Raw genomic sequence first — 19,923 nt, forward strand, 5'->3', positions numbered from 1 at the left:
ATTTTTAATACTAAAATGACTTTTTGAAATTATGATGTAAGTTTTATCTTGTTGTAAAATGCTTCATGTTCTAATAACTCAAGTGAGAAAATGCTACATTAAAGGTTACTCAGCAAAATAAGAGCTCAGGTTGTGTGGGGTAACATATTAGCATGGGTATTGCTGAAAAAAGAGACATGTCTAAGCTTTTCGTCTTGCACTTATCAGGACACAAGAATATGGGGGAAACAGCAATTTATATTGTATGTGAAGAGAATGCTGATTGGTTGGCAAGTTGCATTGCCATGGAGAATGCACCACTGGTGACTGACAGTTAACTGCCAAGCATTTTTTGAAATTTAAGCCAACAGCTTGACCCCGATTGGTCAAAGCATTGCTCTGAGGAATGAGTCAGTGAATGGCTGTCATTCACTTTTGTTTAGCTGAAACAGACGCAAAGTATATACATGTTCTTTCTGTCTGCAAAGAACAGGACCCTGTGTATTGATATATGTAGCTTTCAGTACAGGCAGATGCATCACATTGCGAGCCCAACTAACAATCTTAAATTGGTTGTCAGCGTAATTCTTAGCACATTGAGGATTATCTAGCAAATGTTGTCCAATTGCAGAATCGTATCTAACGTTGGACACTGTTTTGAGTTTTGCAAGCACGGGCTGGTTGGATATGGTCTGTAGCCTGCCTGTTGCGAGCAACGGCTGGGACGTGCTTTGATACGATCCACCAGTCTTTGGGATGTACGGCCTACATACCCAACATTACACTGGCACTGAAATTTAGCTTGATGACCAAATGTGGTATATGAATTTCAGTGCCAATGTGATGCTAGGTATGTAGGCTGCATATCTTAAAGACTGGCGGATCATATCAAATAGCATGTCCCAGCTATACAGCTTTGGTCTCCTTACTTAAAGATATAATTACATTAGAAGCAGTTCAGAGAAGGTTCACTCAACTGATTCCTTGGGTGAAGGGTTTATTTTATGAGGAAAGGTTGGGTCCATACTCATTGGATTTAGAAGAATGAAAAGTGATCTTATTGGAATATACAAGACCTCAAAAGGGTAGCTGCTGAGAGGATGTTTCCCCTTGTGGGGGAGTCTAGAACCAGGGCATACAGTTTAAAAATTAGTGACCTCCATTTAAAACTGAAGTAAGGAGAAATATTTGCTGAGTGTTGTTAGTTTGTGGAATTCTCTTGCACAAATAACAGTAGAGGCTGGATCATTGAATATGTTCAAGGCTGACTTAGATTTTTGATCAGCAAGAGAGTTGAGGGTTATGGGGGCCAGGCAGTAATGTGGAGTTGAGGCCACAATAAGATCAGGCATGATCTAATAAGATGTTGGAGCAAGCTCGAGGGGCCACACGGCCTATTCCTAATTCTTTGTTAAAAGTAAATTACTGCAGATGCTGGAAATCTGAAATAAAAACAGAAAATGCTGGAAAAACTCAGCAGGTCTGACAGCATCTGTGGAGAGAGAAAAAGTTAACGTTTCAAGTCCATATTATGACATAGCTGATGGTAAAGGCTGAGTTGCTCAAATCTGAGGGAAACTTGAAACAACTGTCATAACCTATTTTTGCAACTTGTATGTTTCGAGATGCAGGCTTTGAATTCCGTAGTAATAAGATCACAGAGTTTGAGGTTTTTTATAAAACTAAATTAAACGTTTATTAATACAATAAAAATTGTAAGCACATAAATATGTTTACAAAATTACTACTATAATAACTACAAAAATCCCTTAAATAATCTGACTCTCAGTTATACCCCCGTTAAGGCAAGATTAAAACTCATAAATTTAAAAAGATGCCAGGCAAAGCATGTTTAAACTTATGAATTCAAAATGAGGTTCCTTGCAAGTTGGTTCCTTGCAGACACAGTTGGAGACGTACAGACTGGTTAGATCTTATATGCCTCTGACTTACACACACAATCTCTTTTCTGTTATACCTAGCTCTTCCTTTGAATGTAAAGTTTTCATTGTATCACTGGGCCAACAAATAATATCCTTCCATTCCAGCAATTACACATTGCTTGACATCTTCTAGCTAGCTGCAAGATTTCACCCATTCTTTTGAATGCTTAATTTAAAAATGCAAATTGCCCCCTTGACACTTATGTTTCTAAACTTCCCCATGTTTATCTAATCACTATTCCAAACCGCCTACTTTCTATACATCAAAGCTTCTGGACCAGCTGGCTTTAATCCAATTAAGTCACATTCACAGAGACACCAATAAACTCTATATTTAAAAAGAATAATTTCCAGTAACATTATAGACATTAATCTCTTCATGACATCCATATGACTCCTCTTAGGAGGACAAATTTCTAGCTTCCTCATTTTTCTGGTAATTTTGAGATGCCTTGGCACTGACTTGTCAGACTGGTGCTTTTTACCTATTACACTATTTGTAACTGTTAACTTAATACAGTTTGTAGCCCTCCTCTGCTGTACTCCATGTAATCTAAATTGACAATTCAATGCAGTACTGAAGCAATGCAACATTGTTGGGAAGTGCTTGTGTTCAGATGAGATGTTAAACTGAGCCTCTGTACACCAGGGTAACTAATGTAATCAGTCCCAAGGCGCTATTTGTTGAAGAACAGGGAGTCTGGCCACAATTGTTCCTTCAACTAACATCATTAAAAGCAGATCAATTGGTTGCTGTTTGTGGAAGCTTGCTGTACAGAAAATGGGCTGGTACATTTGGCAATATCAGTGATTTCACTTCAGAAGTAACTGAGGACATGAGAAGAATTATATTAATGCAAGGTTTTATTTTTCTAACATCTTTCAGAAGTTTGAAATTAGTTATGCCCTCTAGCCTTTTCTGTTTTTTAAAGGCAAACTTTTGTGCTTCATAGCTATAGCTTTTCACTCTGGTATAATTTTAGTAAATCTTTACACCTAATTCATGACTCCAAAATCTTTCTTATAAAGTTATGCCATTTCAATTGTTATCTAATCACATCCTGTATAAAATCAGCATACTTTCATTTCTTCTATTTTCAATATCCCTATGATTGAACCTGGAATCTCATTTTAGTGGCTGTTTCTGCTTGCACTCCTGCCTTTTAAAGATTTACATATCTTTAGCATATACTTCCTTTGAATTATCTTTCCCTCAAAATATACCAAGTCATATTTACCTGAACTGCACCTGACATGTATCTGCCCATTCTTGCTCAGTTTGCTATGCCACATAATTTAGTATCAGAAACATTGCTCCTTTCGTTCTTATGTCCAAATTATTTGGTTCCTGCACAGACCTTTGAGGCACACCACTAATTGAATGCCACCAAACTGAATCTTTCATTCACATCTCTTTGCTTTCTATTCACTAGTCATCTGCATTCCTGCTTACTTGCGTAATAGCTTATTGAAAAACTCCAGAAATCAGTATATGCCACATCCATTACATTTCCTTTTCTTTCGTCATATCTTGGTTTCCTCAAAGACAAGTAAATTAGCCAAGTGGGATCTGCCCTTTACAAATGTATATTAATTGTTTCTAATTAGCTCATGTCTTTCTAAGTGTTAATTAGTTTGACCTCATTTTACGGACCCTAGGAGTTTAGTCACAACTAAAGTAATGTTAACTGACCGTTAACATCTTGGTTGATCCTATCCCCCTTTGTTGAAAAAGGATGTACCATTTGTCACTCTCCAGAGCTGTTTCTAAATATTTTTGCAAAAGTATGTTAGCTTATCTATCCTTTTCTCAACCTGTTTCTCCGTTCTGGGTGCATATTTATCAAGGGGAGCAGGAGCGGTAACATAGTGGTAATGTTACTGGACTAATAATAGAGGCCTGGACTAATGCTCCAGAGACACAAGTTCAAATCCCAACACATCAACTGGGGGAATTTAAATTCAACTAATAAACCTGGAATAAAATGCTACTATCATTAAGAGTGATGAGTGAGACTATCCACCTGGTTTATACCTACAGGGGAAGAAATCTGCCTCCTTACCCAGTCTGGCCTACACATGACTCATTCACTGCAATGTGATTGATGCTTAACTGCCCCTGAAGTAGCATAGCAAGCTGCTCAATTGTTTCAAATAATTATAGAAAAAACAAGGAGTGTACCTAGACTGCATGGACTGTAGTGGTTTAACGGCAAAAATTAGTGATTGGCTAAAAAATGCTGGCCTTGCCCAAGAACAAATAAAAAAAAAAATTCAGATCCTGACAACTTAGCTGTCATTTTTCTAAATAGTGTCGTTTGAATACTTATCTGCAACAGTGGGTCATCCATAACCTCTTCAACTGCTCTATGGGGAGGTGGCGCAGTGGTCTTGTAACTGGACTGGTCATCCAGAGACCTAGGGTAATGCAGATGGTGGAATTTGCATTCAATAAAAATCTGGAATTAAAGTCTAATGATGACCATAGAAAAAACATTGTCAATTGTTGGAAAAACCCATCTGGTTCACTAATGTCCTATTAGGGAAGGAAATCTGCTGTCCTTACCTGGTCTGGCCTACATATGACTCCAGAACCTAACAAGTCACTTGGTTCAAGGGCAATTAGGGATGGGAAATAAATACTGGCCTAGTCAGTGATGCCCACACCCATGAACAAAAAAAAAGGTACTCCTGCCATACTCCTTCCACTTTCCTTTTTGCAGATTGATTAAAATCATATTGAAATTACAACTTAGAGGCCGTTTAGCCTAAGCTTTGTGTTATGTTTATTTCTCACGTGAGCAATATTCGGAATCACGTGAGCTTGCCCTGTTTCCATGTCCCGTTTCTTCAGTAATCTCTTCAGAAGCTATTCTTGCATGTTGACATGGACCCTACTTCAATCACTGAACTCTAGTACTGCATTCACCCTAATGCCATTTTAGTTGCAAAACAGCGTTCTGCTCTTTGTTCTTAATCCCTTAATTTGTTCTTAATCCCTTAATTTGGTATGTTTCCCCTGGCTTTAGACTTCTCAATTACTAGAAACTGTGTTGCGAACCAATTTACCTAATCTTTTAATAATGTCAGCCCATAATCCCCTTTGTTCAAACAAAAATAATTCTAGTTTCTCTCTTCATATTTGTATTTCCTTATACCAGGCAGCATCCTTGTGAACCTGTGGTATAATCTCGTGCATGATTCGTTAGTGTGGAGGCCTAAACTCCAGACGGTACTTAACTGTGGCCTTAACATAGTGTTGTTTGGGTACAGCATCTTCAATACTTATTGTAAAGCCCAGTATTTATTTTAGTGACATTTTACTGCTTTTAAGACTTTGTAAACCAGAACTTTCAAATCCTCTGCTCATCAGCTAAGTTTCCCTCATTCAGTGAACAATTATTACTTTTGACCTTATCTACCAAAATGTACTGTTCACATTTACTGACATTGAATCCATCTCCACCATCTTACTAATATCCTCTTGGTCCAAGGAATTATTTATTGTGCCTCCCATTATGTCCTAATGTGAACATCACTGCCTCTAATTATCTCCAAATCATCGATGTGCAAAGCAAACTGAAGCGGTTCATGAGCAGAGCCCTGTGGAACACCACTACTCACTTTCAGTGCCCTTATTCTGTTTCTTCTAATCTTCTAACCAGATTATAATCTAATTTTTTACCCTCTCTCTAATTCCCTACCCTTCATCATCTTCAGAAACCTTCCGTCGTAAATGCTATCTTGCCAAATGCTTTCTGAAAGTCAATGGGGCATTTCTATTGCATCTTAGCCATTCCTTTGCACACGCTAGCCTTTTCCTTGAAAACTCAACTGATTTTTTTCTGCCTGTTTACAAAAGTCTTTGTTATTTCCTTTTATGTTGATTTGCAAATTTTCTTTCATAATCTCTGGCCTTTCTAATTTGTTTTTGGTTTATTTTTATATTATCAGTATTTTCCTGTACTATTTTGTGTACATTTATCATGCATCATTTAGGGGGAGAAGCAAGTTCTTAACATTTTGAGTTCCTTAATTTTTTGACAACTTTAGGATAAACAGGGCAACAATTTTATTTGCCAAATTTTGTCCTCAACAAGGCAGCTTGTAGGTAGGAAGGAAATCAAGGATGATAGTTAACGTTTTAGAAAGATTTTATAGTGAGGAAGAACTTAGATCATGGCCTCATGTCCCAAAGCATTTGTAGCCAATAAAGTACTTTTGAAGTTAAGCAGAAAACACAGCAGTTGATTTGCTGACACCGGGGCTCCACAAAGTCCAATGAAATAAATGATTAAGTCATCACTTTTAGGTGTTGATTTCAGAGGTAAATATTGGCTGGGGTGCTGGGTGCACTTGCCTGCTCATTGAATGGTGACTCTGACTGGGATTTTATGGGCCCACTAGAGGTGTATTGGCGGGTGGATGGGGGGTATGAAATCAGGTGCCATGACAGCACTATGCCCATTGCTTACCTACTGCAACTGGGATTTTACCCGTGGCCAGGGAGGTGTTGGGCAGCCCACTTGGTCTTGGGCTAATTGAGGCCCTTAAGTGGCTAATTAATGGTCACTAAAGGGCCTTCATCTACTGCTGGTGATCTTGTTGACATCACTGTACCCAACAGATGCACCCTTCCCAGATTTTGCACCCCAACCCCTTCCGGGGGCCTGTCAGCCTTGCCCTGTCGAAACCCTGGACTAGAGAGGTGCCGGCCATCTGATAGCGCAACAGCTGTCACAGGTGAGAGCTCCTCCTAAATGAGGGTGGAAGTCCTACTCTGAGCTAGTTAACAGCCCAATGACCATAAAATTGCTGTGGGCAACCCAGCCAAACGAAGGTGGGCTCATCCCTGACTTTTCAGCAGGGGTGCGGGCCACCACCTTGGTGATAAATTCCGGCCATAGGATCAAATACATCTAACTATGCAGACAGAGACTTGGATTAGCATTTCATCTGAAAGCCAGCACTTCCAACTGTGCGTCAATCTCTCAGTACTGCACTGAGTTTCCTCCTGGTTCCCTTGAAAGAAATCGGCACTGAAATTTGAACCCTAGAAGATGTGTGCATTAAACTGATAGTATTGGTACCAAATTGCGATTATTCAGTATTCATGATGATGGCACTAAGGTGATTCACGCTAATCTTGGGCCAAATTTTTACCCTGAAGACCAGGGAACATTTGGGAAACAAGTCATTTTAAAATCCATCACCATCTGGGAATTTATGGTGGGCATAGGTTCAAAGACCAACTTTTATAACGTACTCCCAAAATGACAACAGGTTCCTTCTTTATTGATTCTACCCAGGAGGTATGCTGTACTGCAGTTAATACAGATTTTCTTTCTGTGACTGTTGTACCTTTTAATAGGCCACACTACCTGCTTCCTGCCCCCACCCCGTGTATCCTTTTATAATATACATATATATATAAATATAAATAACAAAATATAAAACAAAATATAAAACAAAATATAAAACAAAATATGAAACAAAATATAAAACAAAATATAAAACAAAATATAAAACAAAATATAAAACAAAATATAAAACAAAATATAAAACAAAATATAAAACAAAATATAAAACAAAATATAAAACAAAATATAAAACAAAATATAATAACAAAATATAATAACAAAATATAATAACAAAATATATATAAATATAGCTGTGAATATCTAGATTCCAGTCTAGGCCTGCTTGAAGCAAAGATTTTTATTAAGGCTACAACTTTAATTAATTAATAGCAACTTTATCTGCAAATGCGCAAAGCATTAAGAATAAGTATTCCAATCCTCACATTGATCTTCTTTAACATTCTTTTTTCTTTCACCTTCTTTCTCATTAATCCCTTTCCTTTCTGCCTTAGGGATGAGAAATATCTCTCCATTCTTCCTATCTGAGTTCACTTCTCACTACTTTTCCTGTTCACTTTTCTTAATCTCTCCCTATATGCTTGAATAATTGTTCTACCCAGATATTGTTACAGGTTTGAACCTTCCCCACTGCTCTGTTTACCTTCTCATTAGGAACTTTGAATTCAATTTTTTTTAAGTGAAGCTCATCCCATCTGTAGAGCTTCTAACTGTCCTGGAACTTAATGCCAATATCCCAGAAATCAGAACCTCTTCCCTTTTTTTATACTGTTTTGTCAGACCTTGTACTCATCTGCCTGATTTGTTCCTCCTTTACTAGCCTAGTGTGTGATAACAGGAATAATGGGGATTGTTACTCTGGAGATGAATATCTAACTTGATTGAATTTACTGGGTGACATGTGCCCAGGTCAATCACAGATGTCACAAAAGCGAGTTCTAAACAAGGCTGGTCTCCATTGTCTTGCCATAACAAATGGTCACAGAGGACTTGAAACCACTTTGTTATTTGTGTTTCTAAGTTAGCACTCCAGTTTAGGCCAAATTCCATCTACTGATTGAGCTGTGCACTGGCAACTTAATAACTTCCTGCTTGTAAAGCCTAAAATTTACTCAAGCAATGGTTGGTGCAAAGAAATAGTGCAATTTGGGTTTGAATTTCCTTTCAAAATAATTAAAAATTGCACCCAGCCACCGTACTTTCACACCAGTCAAACCAGTCCATTGAACATTTGTGAGGCAAAAAAGCACGAACAGTGTTAATATTTAACAAATATATAATTTAATATTTGCCTGCTAATTCTGTAGCTTGGATAAATTTCTTCCATTGAGTCTGCTGGCCTTGCAACCTGATCTGACCATCTTCCTGTGTTTTATACATCATCATCTAGGCTCCTCAATTGTTTTGCAATTACTGCTGTTCTGTTCCTGAACTTTCAGCTGTAGCAGATTATGAAGAGGGGATATTTTAATCAGATATGTTAAAAAATGCTTGCTTCAAGATTATTACGCTGAAATTGGATGCTGAACCAGTTCAGAACCGTTTCAACAATTTGCAGAATTTTGACTACAGAGGTACAACTTAATCCGACTTATGTCTTTGGTTAAATAATATAATGTTTAACCTTACAGGGTGCAAAATGTGAACTGAAAGTGAAAAATGGTGGAATATATGAAGGAGTTTTTAAAACCTACAGCCCTAAGGTAAGCAAGAGATCCATGAGTTCATATATCTTTTCAGTTTGTTAAACATAGTATATGACAAATTGGTTTAATGTACACCAATGTATGATTGGATATTATGGTGACACCAGCAGTCTAAAATAATGAATAATACCTCTAATAGTAGTCTAATTTAATGTGTGGTTATTAACTATTAAAACAGTACTGCTTATCTACAGTACACTTGTATATTTCTAATAACTGACTGTTACGTGCCCAGATTCTGTAACAACAGACTAAATTCTTACTTAATTTGTTCTTTGTACTTCAAACTGTTAATTAGATCTATTAGTTTTGTTACATCTTGCTAACAAGTGTACACTTTTAAAAAAAAAAACTTTTAGCTGTTTTGAATAGATGTTCTTTATAATTTGAAATTCACCAAGCAGAAAATTGCATTCTCAATTGGTGATAGTTGGTTAAAATCTATATCTGTTGTTTTGAATCTACCTTCCATAAAATGTTGTTTCTAGGTTATTTTAAGAAGTGTAGCATTTCACATCCTGTGATCAGTGAAATTGATGGTTATTGTGCAAATGGCATGAGTTTTCAGTAAGAAAAGTAAAATGATCTGAAGAGGGAGATTTAAATGTAGAAATTCATGGAAAATCAGCAAAATTGTTTAATTCATTATTAATATTCATTCTTTACAGCAGGCTTTTCAAAATTCAAATAAATTGTGTAGGAGACTGGATTTCCCTGTGATATGGTTTTCTCACCAGAGGTATTGCAGGGCAGGACCTTTGCCTGCTGCTGTAACCTTGTCCAATTTTCTTGGGGTTGGGACAACATCATAATCTGAATGGGCATCCCTATGCCTGAGTAGCTCACGACTATTAAAAGGAAAAGTGCTGCGCAGTTGCAATGTATAAGTTGCTTCTGTTTTGTCAACGGGCAGGCAATTTATGGAAATTCAAGAAGAACATTAAACTGCAGTCAAACCATTAGGAAGGAGGAGCAACTTTTGGTACAGCCACAATGGCAAGATCCCCAAATTTCAATGATGCCTCTGTGGCGATTCTGTTGGTGGAAGTAATGACTAGGAAGGATTGGCTCCTTGGGACAGAAGAGAGAAAGCTTAAAAAGGTGGCGCAGATATTATGAAAGGAGGTAACAATGATAGTCAATGTCAATTCCACCACTTTATGTGTCGCTATGTAGTGTTAGAATAAGTTTAGAGATACGTGTGAGGATGGCAAAGATGGTAGCTCCCAGATAGATCTTGTGATAAAGCTGGAAATGTGTTTCAGCCCCACACCTAACATGGTTTCATAACGTTACTTCAACAGTTTAGTTTAAAATAGAACGAGGAAACCGCGGGAACGATAGTAGAGTGGTTATGTCCTATAGACTAGCAATCTAGAGGCCTAGATTAATGATCTGGAGACATAAATCCCATGACTGCGGCAGGGGTATTCGTTTTTGGTTAATTAAATAAGTCCGGAATTGAAAAGCTAGTATCAGTAACAATGACCTTTTTAAAATTCTTTCATGGGGTATAGATGTCACTGCCATGGTCGGCTTTTGTTGCCCCTCCTTAATTGCACTTGAACTGGATGGCTTGCTAGGCCATTTCAGAGGGCAGTTAAGAGTCAACCACATTACTGCGGATGTGGACTCACATGTAGACCAAATTAGGTGAGGACGGCAGATTTCTTTCCTTAAAGGTCTTTAATAAACCAGATGGGTTTTTACAACAATTGACAATGGTTTCATGGTCGCCATTACTGAGACTAGCTTCTTTTAATTTACAGATTTTATTAATTGAATTCAAATGCCACCAGCAGCCATTGTGGGATTTGAACCCGTGTCCCCAGAGCATTAGCCTGGGCCTCTGGATTACTAGTCCAGTGATATTACCACTACACCACTGTCTCCCCTGATGTAAGTACCAGATTGTCATAAAAATTGCATCTGGTTCACTGATATCCTTTAGGGAACAAAATTTGCCTGATATAGTCTGGCCTATATGTGGCTTCAAACTCTCAGCAATGACTCTTAACTGCCCTCTGAAATGGCTTAGCAAGCCACTCATTTTTTAAGAAAAGTGGGTCATCATCACTGTTTTGGGGCAATTAACGACAGGCAATACAATGGTAATGCCCACATCCTGTGAATGAATATATTTCAAAAATACACAGGTTCAGGCTGGGGAAGGTGCTTTAAGGATAGATATCAGGAATTTCTCCACACAAAGAATGATCAACAGGGAATAAACTTCCAGTTGTAGAATGGTGGAAATACTCTGGAATAATTTAAGAAGCAATTGAATACGACGTTGGGTGGATATTGGGATCACTCTGGATGAATGCATCTAGATTATAGCTACATTTAATTTTTAATGCATTTGGATATTTGTATTTGGCTGAACTTCCTAGTTATATCATTCACATGATTCTGCATAACTGTTTTGTTTTCTGAAGTATTGCTAATTTCACCATCAATGTAATATTTTGGTAAGGAATAATACTGTGCTGTTGTTTGTCGAATGTTTTTCTTATCAAGATTTCTAATTCTTTGAATTTCTTTCCCCAGTGTGACTTGGTGCTTGATGCTGCTCACAGAAAGAATACCGAATCCAGTTCACGAGAGCTGGGGCCAAAACGTGAAGATATTGTTGAAAGTATCATTTTTAAATCTGCAGATGTCGTAATGCTGCATTTTAAAGATGTTGACTTAAGTTATGCAAGAAGAGGTATTGACTCTTGAAATTATTTCTAAATAAGTTAGAGTTTAATATTTATAATTTAGATCTGTTTAACAGAATGTTAAATTGCCGGGAAGGATTGCAATTGTAGTGTGCATTGTGGTGATGTAAGCACTGACGTCCACTTGAGCTGTGGGAAAAAATTTATATTGGCACTTATCTCAAAATACAAACCTTTTCTGTTCTTGAATGCAGATAGTACAATTTTATATTATGCAGTCAGCATGGAGCACATAACATGAAAAAACAAAGAGGGTCACTGTTACTTTTTTGAGGCAGCTAGGGGTGGGCAATGAAATGTGATCATGAGCATTTATATTTTTTTAACAAATCAAATATTAATTAAAAGGGGAATTGCCCCTCAAGTGCAGCTGATCTGCAATGGTGCTGTTCTTATGGAATTAAATGACTTGAGTTTCAGGCTTTGAATTCTTTCTTCTGTAAACATGCTACAACCAAAATGTCAAACTACTCCAACTGTGCCTTGATATTCTGTATAAGTTTCTATGAAATCCCCGCTACAGCTTCACGCACTGCTTCTCCTGTCTGTGGAACTCTGTTATCCCTGATAAATTTGACTTTTGGTGGGCGTTGATGATTGAGGTAGTCATGAGACTGTGGAAGGATCATGCTGGATGGATTGAATGTTATTGTATGAATGAATATTCATATCTTGATATAGTTCAAGTGCTCCTAGAATAATTCAGGTTTATGTCAGTGTGAGGTGTTTACCCTCATTGTTTTTGCTTCCAAATGTGCATTATTATCCTATCCAGTAATTGTCAGTCTTGACTAGGTGGTAAACACAGCATTAATTTTCACATAGTGCTGGGTATCCTTAGCATACATCCCACCACCACCTCTCTCAACTCCACCGCTGTTGTTAAATTATCAGACTGCTTATCCGACATCCAGTACTGGATCAGCAGAAATTTCTTCCAATTGACTAAAGCCGTCGTTTTTGAACCCGTGTCCCCAGAGCATTAGTCTGGGTCTCTGGATTACTAGTCCAGTGACATTACCACTACACCACTGTCTACTCTGGTGTCCATCCCTCTCCCTGGTAACTCTGAGACTAAAGCAGATGGTTCGCAACATCGATGTCATATTGGACCCTGAGTTGAACTTCCAACCACATATTCGCAGCAGCCTATTTTTAACTCTGTAACTTTGACCAGCTTCATCCCTGCCTCAGCTCATTTGCTGCTGGAATCCTCATTTGTGCCCCTGTTATTTTTAAACTTATTTATTCCAGCATAGTTCTGGCTAGTCTCACTAGCAACACCTAATAATCTTGCAGTCATTCAAAACTCTGCTGCCGAGGCCTTAACTCACATCAGGTCTATTCACCTATCACCCCTGTACACATTGACCTATACTGACTTTAGTTAATCAACGTCTTGATTTTTAAATATTTAGCTTTATTTTTAAATCTTTTCATGGACTTGCCCCTCCATAATCTCCACCAGCCTAGAAACCCCCCAACGTATCTGTGTTCATCTAATTCTTGCCTCTTATGCATCCCTGATTTTAATGGGCCCACCCATTGGTGGCTGTGCCTTCAGTTGTCTAGCTTAGCCCTTAGCTCTGGAATTCTGTCCGTATAGCTCCCCACCTCTCTACCTCGCATTTCTTCCTTTAAAATACTCCTTTAAGCTTACTGTTTTGACCAAGATTTATTTGCCCTAATATATGTGGCTGAATGCCATATTTTGTTTTATATTGAAGCACCTTGGGACATTTTATTGTGTTAAAGACGCTCTATAAATATAAGTTGTTTTTAAGTTGTTGACTCTCCCATCTGAGTCAGAAGTTCATGGGTTCATGCCCCACTTCATGTAACTTAGGTTGACACTTCAATGCACTAAAAGAATGCTAAACTGTTGGAGGTGTCCTCTGAGATGTGTGTAAAACATCTCAAAAGAGGAAGCAAATTCTTCTGGTGCCCAGGTTAATATTTATCCCTCAACCAATACCTAAGACAGAATTTCTCTTCCTTTCAACATTTTTTCTTTAAAAACTACTTTAGTGCTTTCTGGGATGGGGAATTTTAGCTTTACTGTGGCTGATTTTGAAAAGCTGCTATAATCCTCAGATAAAGAAATACTGCAGACCACATTGTTTGCAATAATTAATATGGGTATAAGACTCCCTCAGGGTTATTTCCCATTCTGGACTCCCAACTGACCATTCACCATCTGGAGCTGGCATACAACCTTCACTTAGACCTCTATTCATGCTATTCTGAATTGGGTGCTAAGTGGTGTGTACATGTCACATGATGACCCCTCACTTCTCTTCCTGACTTTTCTCCCCTGCCATGATACTGTACATGATTATTCCAATTTTCTTGTAGCATGTTATAGATTACTGATTGAGGTAGTTATTTGAAACATGATCAATCCGTTTCAAGTCCCAAAACAGCATCGCAGTCTTTGAATTTTATTATCCTTTTATATTACTATGTAGCTAAATAGTTTGAAGGCAGGTCTAAAGCTCCTGGCCCTTTACAAGGCTACTCAGTCTTGGTACTTTGTTCCCTCACTGAAAATGCTTGCAATATTCATGCAGATAAAGTCCTTTCTGTGGTAAGATGTATTTTATTTTGTTCTCGTTTTCCCAGTGTTTTGTGATTGTAAATGAATGTCCTGATGCAAAAATATTATATACTTGAAAGCTCACTTCCCTGAGCATCGATACTTTGCTGTCTGAAGTGCTACAGTTGGCAGGTTTTGAACTTTGTCCCAGTTTTTTTTCCAAGATGTTTCATTTGTATGTTTCCTTGTCGTCTTGGTTATGTACCATTTTCTCACTTTGCTGCTGTCCATGGGTAGCTATTAGATGATGGATTTGGGCTGCCCAGGGTGATTCTCCAATTTATAGCTATTCTAGAAAGGAAAGCAACACCACAGGTGTACAGGGGAAAGAGCTCCCTTCAGGAACAGATGTATAGCTTGTAATTTGCAAGCCTACCCAATTCTTTATCTTTCATTCCAATTTTGCTAATTTCATATAGAATCATAGAACGGTTACAGCACAGGAGGCCATTTGCTCTGTTGTGTTTGTCTCAGCTGTCCGCAACAGCAACTCACCCAGGCCCCACTCCCTACCTTTTCCCTGTAACTCTTTTGAGTACAAACCCGTTTCCATCTGTTTCAGATGAAGTTACATTGTTTCATAGTTTGCCATTGTGAGATTTGAACTCTTGATCTTGGGGTTACAAACCCGGTACCATAACCACTTGGCTATTTAGGCCAAGCCACCTTTTCCCTGTAGCCCTGCCAACTTTTTCTGCCATATTAATTATCCAATTCTCTTGTTTGAATCTGTGTCCACCATACTCTCAGGCAGTGCATTCCAGATCTAACCAACAGCACCCTGGAGGTTACCTTTAACCAGAAACTTAACTGGACTAGCCATTTAAAAATTGTCTGCAAGAGCAGGTCAGAGGCTGGGAATTCTGTGGCAAGTCACTCCCTCCTCTCTTTCCAAAGCCTCTTCTCCAGCAACAAGGCAGGAGTGTGATGGAATACTCTCCACTTGCCTGGATAAGTGTGGCTCCAACAACGCTGAAGAAGCTGGATACAATCCAGAACAAAGCAACCCGCTTGATCGGAACCCCAATCACATCACCTTAAACATTCACTCCCTCCAACACTGACGCACAACGGTACACTATTTCATTAATAAAATTAAGTTTTTGAAGGTATTTTTCAGGATGATTTTAATAGTTTTGTCAACTATTCTTCTAACCCAGTCTTGCTAATATTCATAGTTTACATGGGGAAGTCAGGTCCGAATGTCAAACTGAATATGCCTGAACCAGTTTCAAATTACAAAATACATCAGCTTTGAATTATGTACCCATTTAAACAATACTATACCTCGACTTACAATCTTTTTTTCAAAGAATCAGAATGCAGACGCTTCTGGAATCAAGTTGAATATAGGGAAGGAAAATTGTGACCAGGAGTGAAAGGCAATCAACAAATAATACATTATTTTGAAGCAAGAAGTTAATAAACTTCATTGTTGAGTTCCTTCTGAGTTACAGATCGAAATAATAAACCTTGCACTCTAGTCGACTCCCATTAGCCCCTTGGAAAGGATAACTGAAAAGTGATATAGTGCCAGAAGTAAAAGAAGCTTAAGGGTCTAAAGTCTTCCATATCGTGGTTGTGTATTTAGAATTAAGGTTTAATATACATCTTGGGGATTTTCTTCAATTATTTCATTTTGATGAAAAATATGTTGGAATGGTATCCTGTAAAACCTGCACATTTTTTCTGAAGTGCAAAATGTTCTTAAAATTAATATGAACTAATGCAGCTTTCAATTCATCTGCATGCTAGCAACTTTCTAAACATAAACAGATATCTATTAATGAGATGTTACTGACCCTGTTGAAACATCTTTAAGAGATTTCTTTGGTTCTTTGCAAAGAATGCCCATTTTTATTGAATAAAAATCAATACTGCTATCATGCCGTATACAAGTCAATTCTTTTTCAGCATGTTTAAAAATGAATTTCAATTCCAACAAAATAAACCAATTTACTTCATTAATAAAAATGATAATTCAAGTTTAAAAATGGGTGGAGGGAAAGAACCCAGAATCACAGAATTTCAACGGCAGAAGGAGACCATTCGGCCTATCGTGTCTGCACTGGTAGAACCCGTGGAGAAAGAATCTTGGGAATTTTTTAAGTTCTATAAAAAGGAAAGTTTTGTGTGTGCCTTAGATGTGGGGAACCTTTTGAAAAATGCGTGTTGATCAGTAATTAAGTCTGCTTTTGTCAATGATACTGAAGTTTAAGTTTTTCATAATTGGGTTTAAAGCTGTTTAAACTAAGAGTCTAATGCCCACTTCATTTTGCTATACCCTTGTCTTGAAAGCTAGTTGTTTAGTTATTTAACCCTGTAGACGAAGCTTTGGAATTAAATACAAGTGTAAAGCTGTACTTGTGCAAACAATTGTGTTCAAAGTGCTGAGTTAATGGCCCAGCATTTTCTGGAGACTTCTGCCATAGAAATGGCATATCTGCGTTGTGAGACCTGTTGTACAGCACAAAAGAGGAAATTTTACAGTAAGTAACTTGCGCCATGATTTCTTAGGACATTTGCCCATCTCCGTTGCCCCCACTGAAAATTGAAAGCAGTAAGAAATTAATTAGTTTCATTCCACCAGCCATTAAAATGAATGGTGATCATAAATTTCCTGAATTAATACTATTTTTGTCACTGCTGCTTCCTACACTTGAAATTAATGTCACCGGTGGCAGTGGTGCTTGTTGACTTATTCCAATATCAGTTCCTTTAAGCAAACTTCTGAAGTCTACATAAACGACAGTACTTTTTTTATTCGTTCATGGGACGTGGGTGCTGCTGGCTGGACCAGGCCAGCATTTATTGCCCATCCCTAACTGACTTTGTTCAGAGGGCATTTAAGAGTCAACCACATTGCTGTGGGTCTGGAATCACATGTAGGCCAAACCAGGTAAGGATGGCGGATTTCCACATTAGTGGACCAGATGGATTTTTTATGACAATTGGCAGTGGTTTCATGGTGATCATCAGACTTCTAATTTCAGATTTGCTATGGTGGGATTTGAACTTGGACACCTGGAATGCTAGTTCATGACAATACCGCTCTGGCACCACCTCCCCCATACTTAATGGTCATATTTAGTCACAGCATTTGGGGTGGCAGCATTGCAGGTAGAAAACATTGCAGTGCTCAGAAGAGCAACTATGGACATTAATATTTGTTTTTTCTAATGACATGAGAGCAAGTCAACAGTTCAATAAGGAATTACATTTTAAATATATAATCTTTTGTGGTTAAAGTGCCCCCACTGCAGCCCACATTCACTTCTGGTCAAAGCTTTATTTCAAGCCCTGACCATAAAAAGAAACAGGCAAACAGAAACACACATGATAAATGATGTGTTGAATTCCAAATGACCTGACTAATGAGCCTCTCCCGAGCTATCAGAAGTCATGTGAGAACAACTGTCGTCAACACATTAAAAGCACTATTTTGCAACATTCATTTTCATTCAGTTTGAGGTTAAAAAGATCATTTTTTAATTGTATAGTTTTAAGTAGGTTCCATGTGTGAGCCAAATGAAATGGACGTTGTCAACTTGCTGTAAAAGGTCTGCACTCATGTAATTGTTTTTAGAATTATTTTTAAATTATTTTCTTGCTTGAAATAAAACAAAATTAATTGGAAAATGAAAGTTCCCCTCAGGCCATTCCAAACTCCTCCGTGCTCATAAATGCACGTCCTGAAATATCAACTGCCAATTTGGTCGGATATGTTAAATCACAGGATGAAGGATGTGAAGTGCTGCTCTTAAGCTCCCAAAATATCAATGAACATATCTGTCTCCTCTACACTTGCAAGTGCTAAATGCTGGTGCTAGCAAACATTGGCTGTGCTGCTTTTGATTCACTACTATGCTCACTGTGATCTATTCAAGGTTAAAAACTCACGGAAATATTTGCAGTGGTGAGATAAATGTACGAATGGCAAAATTTACGACCTCACTGTTGCAGGTCAATGTCGGTAATATGGTTCTTTAATGCAGCTTCAATAGTATACCAGCTCATTGCCTCACTGTTTTGCACCAGCCCCCCACAACCCAAAAAGTCAAAGTGAGGACTTCACAAATTATTTACTTAGAAACAAAAATAATAAAAATGTTAGCAGTTACTTGACATGTACCCTTAAAATGGTATTTAATAGAAAATCCCCTTATTTAAGTCGATGCAACACACAGGCAGGAACCAATGTTTTGAATGCTTTACTTAAAGTAATGTGTTAAGTATTTGTAATTATCAAAGCAAAATTTGAAACGATAGAGAAGTTATTAAATTTTTGACTAGTAATTAGGTAATTCCACAATTCTATTTTGTTCAGAACCTAAATACTGTAGGGGCAAGGCTGAAGGAGCTAAAAAAATTTCACATTTTTGAGTCATTAGGAAACTGCCATGAGTATTTAAATACAGTGAGGATGTAGGATTGCATATTTGGTGTCTGGAAGGAACAGCAATAACCCTCACATAAGGACAATTGAATAAATAAAATCAAGATAAGAAAGGAAGATAATGGGAGGTGACTAGAGGTGAAAGATGAGCTAATCTTTTTGCAAGAGTGAAAGAAATATGGGAGTCATCTTAAATATAGGGACAGTATTCCATTCTTGTGCTGGAGCTTTAAAAAGAGTCAAAACCTTTGAGAGGTGTGGGTGTTTAGCAAAAATGAGTTGTATCACTCCTTGGAAGCATATTTGGCAGTGGATGAGTTTTGGAAGTTGCTTTTGATAGAGAGAAAGTGAGACCAAAAATCTGTTTTAATGGATGCAGCAGCCATCCTCTTAAGGGAAGAGGTCATAATTAAGCTTACGAAAAATTTGAAAAATCTCCAAAGGATTAAATGTCAGGACAGTGATTGTCCCTTCAAGTGTGTGGGGAATGATGTGCTTAGGACTTGCAGTGCAGGCACACAAAGTGAAATAAGTTGATTGCAAAGTAGACTCCAGTGGTTGAGGTTGGATGACAAGTAGAGACCAGTGATATGAAGAAGTGTGGTTAGAATACCAGGGGGCACCTCAGTTAATGGAAGTAAAACAGGATGAACAACCAACAATAACCTACAAGAAAAAACTAGGTGGCCATGAACATAGCTTTGGTTGAAGTCCTAATGATTGTTTAAAAGTGCAAGATGCTAGATCCAAGATTTTGAATATATCCAAGATGCCAACTGACTCGAGCAGAATCGTAGAGGTGCATAACATGAGACTACTAATCTCCTAATGGAGATACAGCAAGAACTTTAAGAAATTCAAATGTATAGAGGAGTACTTTGAAGTTTAAGGGACTACCTTTCTTTGACTTGGGGAATTTTTATTCTGAAAGGGTGGCCTGAAAGCAAGAGTGACACCCAGGACTGGCTAGAAAAGATGGGGTTGTTTTACAGTGTAAATTATCGCAGCTAATTTACAAAAGATGTGAAATGGTAGTCAAAGAGCCTATGCTGAGGAAATGTCATTCAAGATTTGAGATGTTGAAAAGGTCTTGGAAATTATCTATATTGCAAGCATATTTTGCACTAATTGAAAGCATTGAGGATGGCAGACAATTCAGCAGTGATATGGGCCTGGTCCGTAGAAGAGAAGTGGAACTTTTA

The 19,923-nt window shown here is 37.8% G+C and overlaps 1 protein-coding gene across 7 annotated transcripts in view; it reads left to right on the plus strand.

Moving 5' to 3' along the window:
* Nucleotides 1–19,923, plus strand: part of atxn2 (ataxin 2) — a 122,886-nt gene that overhangs the window by 38,792 nt on the left and 64,171 nt on the right. For all 7 annotated transcript variants that reach the window (XM_041202055.1, XM_041202057.1, XM_041202058.1 and 4 more), the window contains exons 4-5: nucleotides 8,932–9,003; nucleotides 11,557–11,716. In XM_041202055.1, coding sequence (XP_041057989.1) covers nucleotides 8,932–9,003; nucleotides 11,557–11,716 — 232 coding nt within the window. The remainder of the gene's footprint in view (nucleotides 1–8,931; nucleotides 9,004–11,556; nucleotides 11,717–19,923) is intronic.

The sequence above is a fragment of the Carcharodon carcharias genome, chromosome 13, assembly GCF_017639515.1.
Source record: "Carcharodon carcharias isolate sCarCar2 chromosome 13, sCarCar2.pri, whole genome shotgun sequence".
Taxonomy (NCBI): Eukaryota; Metazoa; Chordata; class Chondrichthyes; order Lamniformes; family Lamnidae; genus Carcharodon; species Carcharodon carcharias.